The 14,604-nt window shown below is 36.7% G+C and overlaps 1 protein-coding gene across 3 annotated transcripts in view; it reads left to right on the forward strand.

Moving 5' to 3' along the window:
* ZNF521 (zinc finger protein 521) overlaps positions 1-14,604 on the forward strand; it is a 282,483-nt gene that overhangs the window by 221,958 nt on the left and 45,921 nt on the right. For all 3 annotated transcript variants that reach the window (XM_063451461.1, XM_063451460.1, XM_063451459.1), the window contains 2 exons: positions 4,901-5,032; positions 10,193-10,308. In XM_063451461.1, coding sequence (XP_063307531.1) covers positions 4,901-5,032; positions 10,193-10,308 — 248 coding nt within the window. The remainder of the gene's footprint in view (positions 1-4,900; positions 5,033-10,192; positions 10,309-14,604) is intronic.

The following is a 14,604-nucleotide window of genomic DNA, read 5'->3' on the forward strand; positions in this document are numbered from 1 at the left end:
ACATAGTTCACAAATAATATATTTGAACACATTTAATTCTGAAATGGTTAATTTATGTAGTACACAAAAATGTGCACCAAAAAGTTTACAAAGAATGTTAGCAGAATGAACGTGACGTTATTTGTGCCATTTGCTCATGAGGATATGGTTATATATAAAACATTTCATACATACATTTATTTTTATTTTTTGTTTCGAATTATTTCTGAGGACAATATGCCTCTGTCTGACTTCTCCTCAAACAGTTTTACAACCTAGCTGTATTTAATTATGATGGCATTCTCTTAATGCCCCGGGCATCCCTGACAGAAGCAATGCAAGGTTAATGTTCTGTTAAGCTTGCAGACTTAAAAAATAGACTTTTCACTCTTTGAATGCCATGAAAAAATTCCCTACTTTCTAACTACATTTAAACGGTTAAAATGATCTAATTTAGAAAGCTAGAAATATGTTGTTTGTATCAATATCATTTGTTTTGGGAGGGAGGGATTTAATGCTATCTGTGAAAGCTGTAATTTAGGTTTGTTGTCCTTGTTTTTCCAAGCAGACCATTGCATACAATTGCAGTGAGGGTTATGAAACTGGAATCCCTTATGTTAGTAACATACCCAATGAAATGAGCTTCGCAGGTAACCTAGGGTGTATAGATAAACAATTTGTAACATTTGGACGGGGTTAGCCAGCTCATTTACAAATATATTAGCTCAAACTGGGTAATGGGTGCACCAGTCATGCATTGATGCAATGTAAAGATAACAACATGTGATTTCCTTATAGTGATAGTGAGCGTGATTGTCAGCCACTAAAGACAGTGTTAGTCCTGCAATGTAATTATTGCAGTTTCTCTAAAACTGCAATGACTTACATTGCAGGACTAAGGGGCACAAGGATACTGCAACCAGACAACTTAATTGAGCTGAAGTGGTCTGGGTGCCTATAGTGTCCCTATTGATTCGTATTAAAGGATCACTGTATTGTCAGGAAAACAAACCCATTTTTCCTGACACTATAGTGCCCTAAGGGTGCCTTCACCCTCAGGGTCCCACTCCCATTAACCCCTTAAGGACACATGACATGTGTGACATGTCATGATTCCCTTTTATTCCAGAAGTTTGGTCCTTAAGGGGTTAATCCAGCACCGGGCTCCCTCGGTGCTGGTGACCTTTCCTCCCCCACCGACGCCAGCTCCTGAGTGGAGTGGAATGCGCATGCGCAGCAAGTGCCGCGCGCGCATTCAAACAGTCCATAGGAAAGCATTTCTCCATGCTTTCCTATGGACGTTCTGCACGCTGAATGCAAATTTCGCATCCAGCGTCGCAGATGCGCCTCTAGGAAGACAACCACTAGAGGTTGTATTAACCCTGCTATGTAAACATAGCAGTTTCTCTGAAACTGCTATGTTTACATGTGATGGGTTAAAACCTGAGGGACCTGGCACCCAGACCACTTCATTGAGCTGAAGTGGTCTGGGTGATAGTGTCCCTTTAATAAGACAATTGCAAAGCTGAAAGAAAAAAGAGGTTTATCTAGTAAACTTAGAATTATATTGAATTTGCTACATCTAGGAAACAAATGTCCTAATTTGGAAAAATCTCACATCTTGCAATGTCTATTTCACCCGTAAAAAGAATATATTTATTTTATATCTCTTTAAGAAAAAAAAATCCTTTACTCTATTATCCTCATGCTACTGTTGAGCAATTTGTTTTTTTAAATAAAAAATAATAATAAATATATAATAAAAAAATAGCATGGCACTCACCCCTTCATCACCTTGATTTCCTCCCCAATAAATAATAAATATATATTTATTTAAAAAAAAGAAAAAAATATATATATAATTGACTTGAGAAAATGTCCTTTCTCCTCATTCTGTGCATTTATTATATTTTAATATATCTTTAAAGAGGCCATCCCATATTAAATGGAGAAATCGGTCTTTGGTCAGACTTCTCACATCATTCATCAATGTGAAAAATTTACAGATATTGTTTTTTACACTTCGCACAACCTTTTAGGAGGGCAAAACTCAATCCAGTAAAATAAATTCCAGTAATGCTTTTATTCAGCCGTCAAACAACAAGTGACAACCATTCGGCAATCTGAAGTCCAAAAGCCGAAAAGTTGCTACTCTGTTGTTTGATTTCTAAATAAAAGCGTCACTAGAATTTATTTGTGATGTGCTGAGAAATTACTACATTTGTATTCGGAGCTTTGGTACAGGGATTCAGGTCATGAACACCTATGCTCAAATAGGCAAAAATGTATTACAATAAAACATTCATTGGCACTTCTGTGTACGTGACAATTCCTTTATTCTCTCACCCCAGTTAACACAATTGAAGCACTTACTGGGGGAATGGTGCAGTTGAGTTGTGTAAAATAAAAATAAAAAAAAAACACTGTTACGTCCGTAGCAATTTTGTGCAGAGTGGCGAAATCATTGTCCTATGATGCTCTAGGCATGCTCATGTGCTCACAGTCAGTTGCAAAGAAATGAGTTATGCACACTCAGGCATTCCTCAATAATGCCATATGCATTCATGCTCCCACGGTTACAGCATTGTGCAAATTACGTTAATTTGAATGGTAAGCTCTGGTTCTGCCAAGACAGCCAAGTATGCAGAGTAAAGAAAAAATATATAAGCACTGAAAATGTTAGGTAACAAATTGCCCGATCCTTAGCTATCTTTGAGAAAATCATCAGATGGTACATAAAGCTCACGCGTGACAGTTCCACTTTGAATTCTGAAACTCTATTCAATAAAAGGTTTAGCGGAGTTTTGTCCACAATCTAGTAAAAAGGTGAACTATATCCCAACAGCTATGCTTATTTTCTTAGAGAGTAAATACACACGTTGATGCTAAGATTGTCATTACCATAGTTATATGTAATCTAATAAACGATTTTTAAGATTACCGTATCAACTTGTTATTGACAATAGCATTTGTTGATATTGCAAATTAACTTCTATATATTCCTTTCAGTATCCCATTGAATATGTATTCATATGTTTACTAGAATTCACTTAAAGAAACACTATAGGGTCAGGAACACAAACTAACTCTTTAGTCACCTTTTTTTCAGGTGACTAAAATGTCCTTTTAACCCCTTAAGGACCAAACTTCTGGAATAAAATGGAATCATGACGTGTCAGACATGTCATGTGTCCTTAAGGGGTTAAAAAGGGCAATATGCCGGTTTAGTGCAATTTCTTTTCCTACATACATATTTGACAATATATATATATATTTTTTAAAAAAGCATCTTACTACAACTACATTGTTTTCCTTCATTTTTAAAAGAACACTTCAGTTCCCTACAGCACTCCAGCAATTTAGGGATTAACTGCATTTTCCCCTGCTTCGTTTTAAAACAAGTCAGCTTCAAGAAAAATTTGCACTTGATAAATTTCCTTATGAACAGCAGAAGTGAGTGCTTCTCACAGAGAAGCACTGGTTTTGATGATTGTATGCAAGAAGTTTCGCTGGGGGCTTGCACCCTATACAGCATCTCATTGGACACCAATGTTCAATAATGATGACTTTACAGGGGGTGGATCAGAGCTTCAATGAGGAAACCCTCCAGGCTCCGTAATAAAGGTGAGTTTAATTGTGAGTTTAATCCTTACAATGCTGAAGTGGGGGTAAGGCAGTAATCTGTACATAGTAGATATGTTCCAATTAAAATTACTTGTGTATATATATATATATTTTTCCTTTGATGTCGTTGATTCCTTTAAATATTATTTTGTATTTGTTTCCGATTTATAAAGCCTTGTTTGTGTCTGATCACATAATGGAAGTATGACTGTGTTTGATCAGTTATAATTACAGACATAATTCAAAAGATCTGATATGTATATAGTAAACATCAATAACTACAATTGCCAACACATTCCAGCTTCACTTACAAATAAAGAAAGCTGAGCAATCCAGCTTAGTGGAAATGACAGCTTGAGGAGGCAGATACCATTACATTTACAACATTTGTGTCATGTACGCTACGGTAGTTAAAGCAACATATTGGTAGATGAGCTATTAAAGCATTTTGCCAAGTGCTTACAGTTAGATTAAGTACTTCTCACTATCGCCAGCAGTTATTATTATAAAGTGTTACCTTAGGCAGGGGTAATTAAATGAGGAAGAAATCCCTTTCAAAGTAGAGGATGTCTTGAAGACACATGTCAATATGTTAAAATAACATTTTGCTACTTAACAAATCTCGAAAAAAAAAAAAATTCTCTCATGTGTATATTTTAAAACTTGCCAAAGCATGTTTTCTTTTTTTAGCATTATTTTATTTGTATTGCTATTTACTGTGGCATAAAATGATGTTTGTCAGAATCTTTAATGTTTCTAATTATAGAAACTTAAATTAGTACCATTTAAATAATCAAAATCTTAATTTCTTATTATGGTCAGCCTTAGGCGTGCTTAATGGAAATGAAATGGTAACCCCACCACCACTTCATACTAATTTCACCCATAAGTACGCTAATTACCAAAGTGGGGTTAAAATGAACTGAAATAGAAAACAGATATAAGGAAGGGATCCACTGGATACACAATGGCAACAGACACAACTAAATAGGGCTGGTGATGGGGTAATCTTTCAAAGTGAGTTTATGGAATTTGGTTTTAATCTAAAATGGCAATTTATGTATTGTCTTGTGCTTACAAATTTTTGTAAACATTTTATATTTTGTTAAGAATATCCCTCTATGAAACTGCCTGACACTTCAATTTTTCTTGTTTTTTTGTTTGTGTTCCGTTGTAGGAAAGGTATACCTGTATTCATTGCTGACTGCGTCTTGTTTTATAGATACATTTTTGTATAATATTTTGTATCATCATAGTTTCCCCTAACTCCACTATTTCCATTTTCTTTCTTTAACAGATGAAGGTCTAAACCATGAGTGCAAATTGTGCAGCCAATCGTTTGACTCTCCAGCCAAACTACAATGCCACCTGATTGAGCACAGCTTTGAAGGAATGGGTGGTACATTTAAGTGCCCGGTCTGCTTTACAGGTAAACAAGACTCTGTAACAATCTGTTATGGTTTTTCATGTCTAAATAATTACTTTTTAAACCTTTCCACAAGGGCCCAAACAGTTGTAATTATTATCAACTTTGGAACAGACTTGGTTCATTCCTAAATTCTGAATGTGTGTGTGTGTCCCTCGACTACTTGGAGAGTGATTCCTGTGATATATGCAGGTAAACCGATGCCAACAGCACCTATCGTGTATGATATGTAAATGTAAGATGAGGGTACATTTGTATTTCGTGACATAGAAACATAGAATATGATGGCAGATAAGAACCATTTGGCCCATCTAGTCTGCCCAGTTTTCTAAATACTTTCATTAGTCCCTGGCCTTATCTTATAGTTAGGATAGCCTTATGCCTATCCCATGCATGACATTGAATGACATCATGGGCACATTCATGTGTGTGAATGTGTGAATCTTAACACTTGGATCAGGGCACACAACCAAATGCCAGATTATTTTCTTTGGGTCTCTGTTATTGGGATAATACATCCTATTTATTATGTTTAGGTACCAGTCAAAAAAGAAATGAACATTTGCCTTCAAAGTTAAAGCAGTGGAAAATAGTATTCCTTATTATGGTACCACGTGCATGTTTGCTACTTTGTACTAGCTTGGCGTATGAGTTATGGAAAACTGGCCTAGCTGCTTGGTATAGTAGCATCCACAAACTGTTCTAGTATATTGGTAGCTTGGCCATTGCAATAAATTTAAATTATGTCAATGTGGCAAGTAAAGAAAGCCTAATGTGTGTGTTTAAATCTGGATTTAATCACCCTGAACAATGTAGCTGAATGTTGCAAGAGGACATTAAACATATATCTCACAGATACAGATCCACAAGGTATAGAAAAGGTGCTTGATGAGAGGCTGGGAATGAACGTCTAGTCATTGTGTTTATCCGTTATGTTTTCTCGAAGAGTTGAAATGTCCTAAGTAGTACATATTCTGTATGATGTCTTATCAGGTTTACCTCTTAATATCTATTCTAACTATTCGAACACAGACTTCACAGGAAGAGGTGTTCAGATAGTGACATCTAGTGGAAGCAGCAGCTGTATGCTGAGTGATCTTAACAGCCAGTCTGCATATATTCAATCCAATATTAAAATATAGATTGTAGGTTTTATTTCTGAAAAATTTGAATGCAAAAATGCATGTTCGCCCTATACAATTTGCTTCTGATTTTTCCTTTATGCTCTTTTAATGTCACCATACAGTTGCTCTATTTTCCTTTAGTTTATAAAAATATTCCGTTTGAAAGTAAAGACAATCTCCACAAATTCATGAACCCATGATTAGGGAGTAGTACCTGCCCTCTTGTAGAGATGTAATGTTTTTCAATATGTCAATTCACTAATACTGGGGAAGGCAGGAAATCTTTTGGTGATATTGATTTCACTATTGACAGGGTTTTTCATTCTCTAATAAGCTAGAACGAAGCTTTTATTTCATTGGTTCTTATGCAGCTGCACAATACAATATCACGTGATTAAGGACCTTAATCTTTTCAAAGGTCATTGGGGTCTCATGCGGGATATATTAGGCAGTTTGCTTTGTTATTCCAAGTGAGTGATTCGCCAAATTGAGATGTTTTAGGAGCTTTGATACATAATCCACTGTTACAATGAAGATATACCAATAAAACACAACCTGCAAATTTACCATAGAGCCCTAATTTAGACAGGTTCTAAAAATGAGTCAAGACTAATTGCTTTCTATGCTATAGCTTTTTAAAATAAAAAATAAAGCTATGACTGATGTTCACAAAACATTGGTTTTGTTTAGAGTTATCCGTTTTGTTGTGATCCACGTCTCACAAAAAAAAAAAGAATAAAGCTTAAACTTCTCCCCTCAGTCCAGTCCTCATTGGCTGATGTCACTGCCCCTCACCAGACGGGGGGTAGGGAGGTCTGGGAGGCTGACTGAGAAAAGGAATGGGTTGGCATGGAGTGGAAAGATGTCCATTGATTTTTCATAGAATATACATTAGCCTGCCTGGAACTCTTTTTCCAGGCTGGCTAATGACTCCCAAGTGGAGTGACTTCCAGAAGTGGAGTTACGTTTGGCAACAGAGCGGCCAATCTCTGTATGTGCAGCTTTTCATAGCAAAAAGTTGCATAAATAGTCCCTGGCACCATGACCACTTCAAATCACTGAAGTCAAAGCCCTTTAATGCATTATGTCATTTTAACTCTGCTGAGATACACTGTTGCCATGTTAATTTAAAAGCAACACACCTTTGCAAAACTGTTCCCCCTTTCAGCATAGACATAAATGGAGTTTGAAAGAGTCCACTTACTAGAGACACAATAAACTACATCACCTTCTAATGCAACACACATTTCACCAGCTTTTTAGAAGCTAGAAAAACACTGGTGTTTATTTATCTCAACTTATTGCTGAAACTTTTCAATTCATTGACATTTGGTGTTTAGTGAATATACCCCAACTGTTACAAGCATGATTTTACATATAAAACATAAAGAATACAACCTGAGACTTTAAGTGACGCTCTTGATGATAATGATACAGCAGGGATATGCTCCTGAAACTGTAAATATAACCTCTGTACTAAAACATGTACCCCGAAAATTGTGTTCTTTATCTGTATGTGGAAACACAAGCCTACATGTAATACTTCACTGCAGGTGGAGTATAAATCATGATTTTTTTTTTTTTTTACCCCATTTAGATTTGAGCTCATAATGACATTCTGTAAGGAACCAGGCCCCCAACGACCACCAGGGAGCTTTTATAAATCCACTGAAAGAGTAAATAAGTCCAATATTTGGAAAATAAATCTCCTACTTGACTATATTTTCAGTATATTTTGTAGCTTAAGAATTTCAGACAGTATCACTCTTCAAAACTACAATTTGAAATGTAATTTCTTACATCCGTTTATGCATGCATGTTGTATGCTCTATTTCAACTAATGAGACACAATACTATGGAAATTCTGCCAGTTTCAATGCATTATACACACACTTGCACAGGCTAGTTTCTGCAACAAAGTGACTCCTCTGAAAACAGGAAGTGGCAATCTGGAGTCTATCATTCTGATCTATGAGTTTTCAAATCCCATAAAGCCCTGCCCAGGATGGGTTTATTGAATATGTAATGTAGCCATTACACTTGTCACATTAGGGTGAGTGAACCTCTCCAGAAAGCCTATAGCTGCCTTGATTAATTGAGAATAAATGGTTATGGTGTTAAATTGATACATGTATTACTTTTCAGAATTATAGTAATTTTAAATAGCACCATCATATAACCAACTGCTGACATTATTTCCCTATGGGACCTTCCACAGAGACTTGTGGGAGACCTATGCGTAAATTACATGGGATTGTGCTTGTGTATGATTACATTATTCTCTTGTGTTAGAAATGTCCCACTAATTAGTTTTACTTCTGGCTATTTAAAACCGTTGATTTATTTTAAAATGTGCCAGGCAAGTGGTTCTTAAGATGATATTCTAATTTTTAGCTACATTACAATAAGCAGACAAATTCTGGTGGTCGAAATTTCAGTATATTGGATTGAAATTTCAAATTTCTGCAAAAAGTAGTGGCCACGCTTAATAATATATCAATCACCATATAGTTTGCTTTTCATCGAAATAAATCCTGTTAAAATGCTAAATTCTTAACATTTCATGTGTCGTCCTTTGTTAGTCATAGATTAACATATGATTTGTAAACTGCACACAATAGGAGGATTTAAAAAAAAAAATGATTACAAGACCATTAGTCATAGAGGAAATGTAATTAAACTAATGAGTCACAAAAGCAATATTCTAACTTTTTCAGATGGCTTGCAGTTAGAACAATTGTGATAAAATAATTTTAACTGAAATGCCAGCATCCATAATCAATCTTTACCCACTCTATAAGGATATCTATTGCACATTCAAACCTCTTTTTTAGGTCACAGTGCACCAAGCATCCATCACAAGTCAATGCTGCCAACCCAAATACTGCCTCTGGCATATACAATTTAATTATTAATAGTATGTCTCCCAGGTAAACTGTTACACATTCTTAGGGCCTTGTTTTGTAGTCATTAAAATTGAACATGTTTGTATTATTGAAACTCTTGCATTCTGTATGTAGGCTTAGTTAATCTGAAAGTGTCCAAAGAGAACACACCAGTTTCCCATTTCCAATCTGAGCCCTGGAGTGTCCGCAGGATAGGATTTTTAAATATTTTTTCCCATGCAGTATGTTCTCGTACTTACTGATGTTTCTGCACCTATTTTTACTGCTCTTGTAAAAAGATTTGGTACGTGATCTTGAGTCTATTTTGCTATGTATATTGCACACGAAATAATCCAGCAATCCTGACTATTAGAAATGTGCCAATGTTATTTTGATATGAATGTTTATATGTACGTGTGTCACAATATTTATTTATACTTACAAAAAGCTTGGCACTCACCTCTTCAAAAAAAAAAAATTGTAGCTTGTTACCTTCAGGCCAACCCACGTTGTATATATAATCCGAAAAAATGGGGTGCATTCAAATTTATTTTACTTCATGAAAAAAGTCCCGATACACGTTTCTACCCCTGAGGGTCTTTCTCAAGATCAGATATAGTTTTGTCTGTGTGTGTTTGTTAAATATGCACACTGAACTGTAATTCATATTAATATCAGGAAGCAGTTAACCATGTATGGCAGTGAAGTCCTTCCTTTGACCCGTACTTAACCTAAAACTAACCATTAACCCTTACACTACCTTAAACCTTACAGTAACGCTAACCCACATCAAAAAATGTGATTGAATGTCAGATGCATAACATCGAACCGTGTATTAGAGGAAATATTTCCATCTGCAGGTTCTAAATATATCCTAATAAACTGTGAGCCTGAAGATCTCCAAGACCCATCATGAGGTTATTTTCGCATAATACTCTTAAGCAATATGTTTCATTTATTTTACATGACTCTTTTTAAAGTCAGGATGAGGGCTAAGGTTAAGGCCGGAGCTTTCTTAATCTTGGTGAAAGATGTCAGGTATCACTTCACCCATCATGTATATGTAGACATTTTAGGTTGTCCTTCTGTAATCTATTATTTGTCAGTCTACTAGGGTTAAATGATTGTTTTTCTTCTTTTTTTTCCCTTTCTAGTATTTGTTCAGGCAAACAAGCTGCAGCAGCATATTTTTTCAGCTCATGGCCAAGAAGACAAGATATATGATTGCACACAATGTCCACAGAAGTTCTTCTTTCAGACAGAACTGCAGGTACTCTATCCATTTCTAAAGTTCATGTCATAGAATGCCGCCTCACTGCCATCAAATATGTTAGTAGCCAATCACATTCTGGGCAGGATATGTATACAGCTCTGCGACGACTAAAACGCTCATATTTTTCTTTTTCTTTTTCATAAAAACTGCTGACAGCAGATTGAAAATGTTCCACGTGAGGCATAGACCCTTTTTGAACTTTTCTGTGATTACAGAGTCACTTTAAATTATGGAGCCTAGCTGGATTTAAAGTGAAATAACGTGAAGCCGTGTATAATTTGTAGGAAATGTGTGTCTCACTGCAATGTATGTTTGGTTTTAAGCCACTCACACTTATTAAAGGTGACATGTCCCTGGTGGCAGAAGGTGGTCACTTGTATCAGCTGAAGAGTTATATGTCTTTGTAGACACAAGTTGTTGTTGTCCTGGTTATTACCTTTTAACACGAATTGAATACAGTGTATACTGGGATTAGAATTACAGTGAAATGTCCGTTTTTTTGTTTCTTCAAGCTTTGCTGAAGCTGTAATCTGCAAAACACATGGATATCAGATAAAGTCCATTGGACTGCTCTTTTTCAATCCATATCTTTAATATTTCAGACCTAAACTTAAACACGGGTTTGTGCCTAATAAAGACCGTCATCAGTATTTTTTTTTTTTGTTTTGTCTTTTAAACATCTGTATTCTTTATACTGTGCCACGAATAGCTAGTATATATGTCTATAATATAGTCAGAGCAAATATTGTATAGGGGCACTTTATTGCAGATGGAAATATGCATAGGGCACCTAAAAACACTTTATTATTATCATTATTTTATTATTTATATAGCACCATCACATTCCGTAGCGCTGTACATTCATCAACCCTGTACCGAACTAGGTAACATTTTTTTTTCTCCATGTACTCAGTTTGAGGAAAACATTATTTAATAATAATACAATACATTGTAATAGGAAATGTAGCTATTTTGGTAAACTCTAAAGCTATTAAAAAACTAATAATAATAATTTCTTTATTGCATATGCTAATTTGCAATTTAACCCCTTAAGGACCGAGGACGGTTCAGGACCGTCATCGGCATTTTTGCATTGCCGACCGCTGACATTCCTGAACCGTCCTAGAGGTCTTAGTTACTTACCCGATTGTCGTCGTTCCCCCGGCGGCGATCGGCGGTGCTCCCGGTGTGGCGGATTAGGACCCCTGGGGCCATGTGATCGCTCAAAACAGCGATCACATGGTCACAATAGGTGTCCATCTGTCTGCCTGCAGGTGGACTGTCTGTACTGACAGGCAGTCTCCCTGCAACTGTAAAATCAAAGAAAAAATAAAGTTAATGTTAATAAAAAAAATAAAAAAATTATATATGTGTGTGTGTGTATATATATATATATATATATGATATATGATATATATATATAATGTCATACCAAGTGTATTTCTATATTAATATGTACACATATTAATATAAAAATATACTTATAATTAAATTACACACGTATATATATAATAACTATATATAGTATATATATATATATAATACAAATAATTAGTAAATTAAATAAAATGTTTTAAAAATAATAATAAAAAAGAAAAAAATCTATATGAAATTTTATTCTAACTGTATTTTGATATTAATATATATATATATATATACCGTATTTTTCGCTCCATAAGACGCACCTCACCATAAGACGCACCTAGTTTTTAGAGGAAGAAACCCAGAAAACAATATATTCTGAACAAACTGTCCCATAGTGTTTCTTACTATGGGACAGTTTGTTCAGAATATTTTTTTTCTCCCCTGTCCCATAGTGTCCCCCCTCCCATAGTCTTCTCCCACCCCCTCCCCATAGTCTTCTCCCACCCCCTCCCCATAGTCTTCTCCCACCCCCTCCCCATAGTCTTCATCCCCCTCCCCTCCCCATAGTCTTCATCCCCCTCCCCTCCCCATAGTCTTCATCCCCCTCCCCTCCCCATAGTCTTCATCCCCCCTCCCCTCCCCTCCCCTCCCCATAGTCTTCATCCCCCCTCCCCTCCCCTCCCCTCCCCATAGTCTTCATCCCCCCTCCCCTCCCCTCCCCTCCCCATAGTCTTCATCCCCCCTCCCCTCCCCTCCCCATAGTCTTCATCCCCCCTCCTCTCCCCTCCCCTCCCCATAGTCTTCATCCCCCCTCCCCTCCCCTCCCCATAGTCTTCATCCCCCCTCTCCTCCCCTCCCCATAGTCTTCATCCCCCCTCCCCTCCCCTCCCCATAGTCTTCATCCCCCCTCCCCTCCCCATAGTCTTCATCCCCCCCTCCCCATAGTCTTCATCCCCCCCTCCCCTCCCCATAGTCTTCATCCCCCCTCCCCTCCCCATAGTCTTCATAACCCCCCACCCTTCCCCTCCCCATAGTCTTCATCCCCCCTCCCCTCCCCATAGTCTTCATCCCCCCTCCCCTCCCCTCCCCATAGTCTTCATCCCCCCTCCCCTCCCCTCCCCTCCCCATAGTCTTCATCCCCCCCCCCCTCCCCTCCCCTCTCCATAGTCTTCTCTCCCATACTGTCCCCCTCCCCTTGTCCCATAATTACTTACCTGTCTTGTAGCGTTTCTCGGCAGCACAGGGCGCACCGCGGTACTGGAACTTGAATTTCATGTTCCGGTTTCCGGCGGGACTGAAAGGAAGTGCGCACACTGAGCTGAGTGCGCACTTCCTTTCAGTCCCGCCGGAAACCGGAACATGAAATTCAAGTTCCAGTACCGCGGTGCGCCCTGTGCTGCCGAGAAACGCTACAAGACAGGTAAGTAAAACTTCATATTCGCTCCATAAGACGCACAGACATTTCCCCTCACTTTTGAGTGGAAAAAAAGTGCGTCTTATGGAGCGAAAAATACGGTATATATATTTATATCAAAATACACTTAGAATGAAATTGTATATATATCTAAGTATATATAAATAAATAAAAATAATACGAAATATACATTTGTCCATATACAAAATTACATAAATAATTATATAAATATACACGTAGACTTCAAATAAATAAATATGCATATATATATTTAAATTCTATGTGCGTATTTATGTAATATTTTTACATAATTAAGTAATTTTATTAATTGCAATTTGAGGGACCTGCCTGCCAACCCAGGAAGAAATTGCAGAGAATTTAATTTGCTAGCACTGTATTTTATCCTGTAACTTTCTATGACACCCTAAAACCTGTACATGGGGGGTACCGTTTTACTCGGGAGTCTTCGCTGAACACAAATATTAGTTATTCAAAACAGTAATGACAGTAAAAGCGATGATATTGTCAGTGCAAGTGACTTTTTCAAATTTTTCACACACAAACAGCACTTTTACTGATGATATAATTGTTGTGGTACGTTTTCCTGTTTTGAAACACTAATATTTGTTTTTAGCAAAGTCTCACGAGTTTAACAGTAGCCCCCATGTACAGATTTTATAGCGTTTTTGAAAGTTACAGGGTCAAATATATGGGTCAAATATTTTTACATTGAAAATGGCAAGGTTGGTTACGTTGCCTTTGAGAGCGTATGGTAGCTCCAGGAATCAGAATTACCCCCATGATGGCATACCATTTGCAAAAGAAGGCAACCCAAGGTAATGCAAATGGGGTATGTCCAGTCTTTTTTAGTAGCCACTTAGTCACAAACACTGGCCAAAATTAGCGTTCAATTTTGTTTTTTACTTTTTTCACACACAAACAAATATGAACGCCAACTTTGGCCAGTGTTTGCGACTAGGTGGCTACTAAAAAAGACTGGACATACCCCATATTGAATACCCTGGGTTGTCTACTTTAAAAAAATATGTACATGTGGGATGTTATTCAGAGGTTTTTGACAGATAATAGTGTTACAATGTCACTATTGATAAATTTGAAAAAATGTATGTTTTGAAACCGCAATATCCTACTTTTACCTATAGCCCTATAACTTGCAAAAATTGTAAATTTTAAAACTCAGGACAAAATTTTTAATCTATTTAGCAGTTTTTTTTATTCGCTTTTGTAGATGAGTAAAAGATATTTCAAGTAAAAGTCAAAAAACATGTATTTGTTTTTCATCATAGTTTTTATTTTATTTTAAATTAAATTACATGAGATTATATAAATAATGGTATGTAAAGAAAGTCTTTTTTGTCCTGAAAAAAACAATATATAATTTGTATGGGAACAGTAAATGAGAGAGTGGAAAATTACAGCTAAACACAAACACCACAAAAGTGTAAAAAGAGGCCGGGTCGCAAATGTACAACATTGCAAAAACAGCCCAGTCC

This window comes from Pelobates fuscus, chromosome 4 (genome assembly GCF_036172605.1).
Source record: "Pelobates fuscus isolate aPelFus1 chromosome 4, aPelFus1.pri, whole genome shotgun sequence".
NCBI classification, from domain to species: Eukaryota; Metazoa; Chordata; class Amphibia; order Anura; family Pelobatidae; genus Pelobates; species Pelobates fuscus.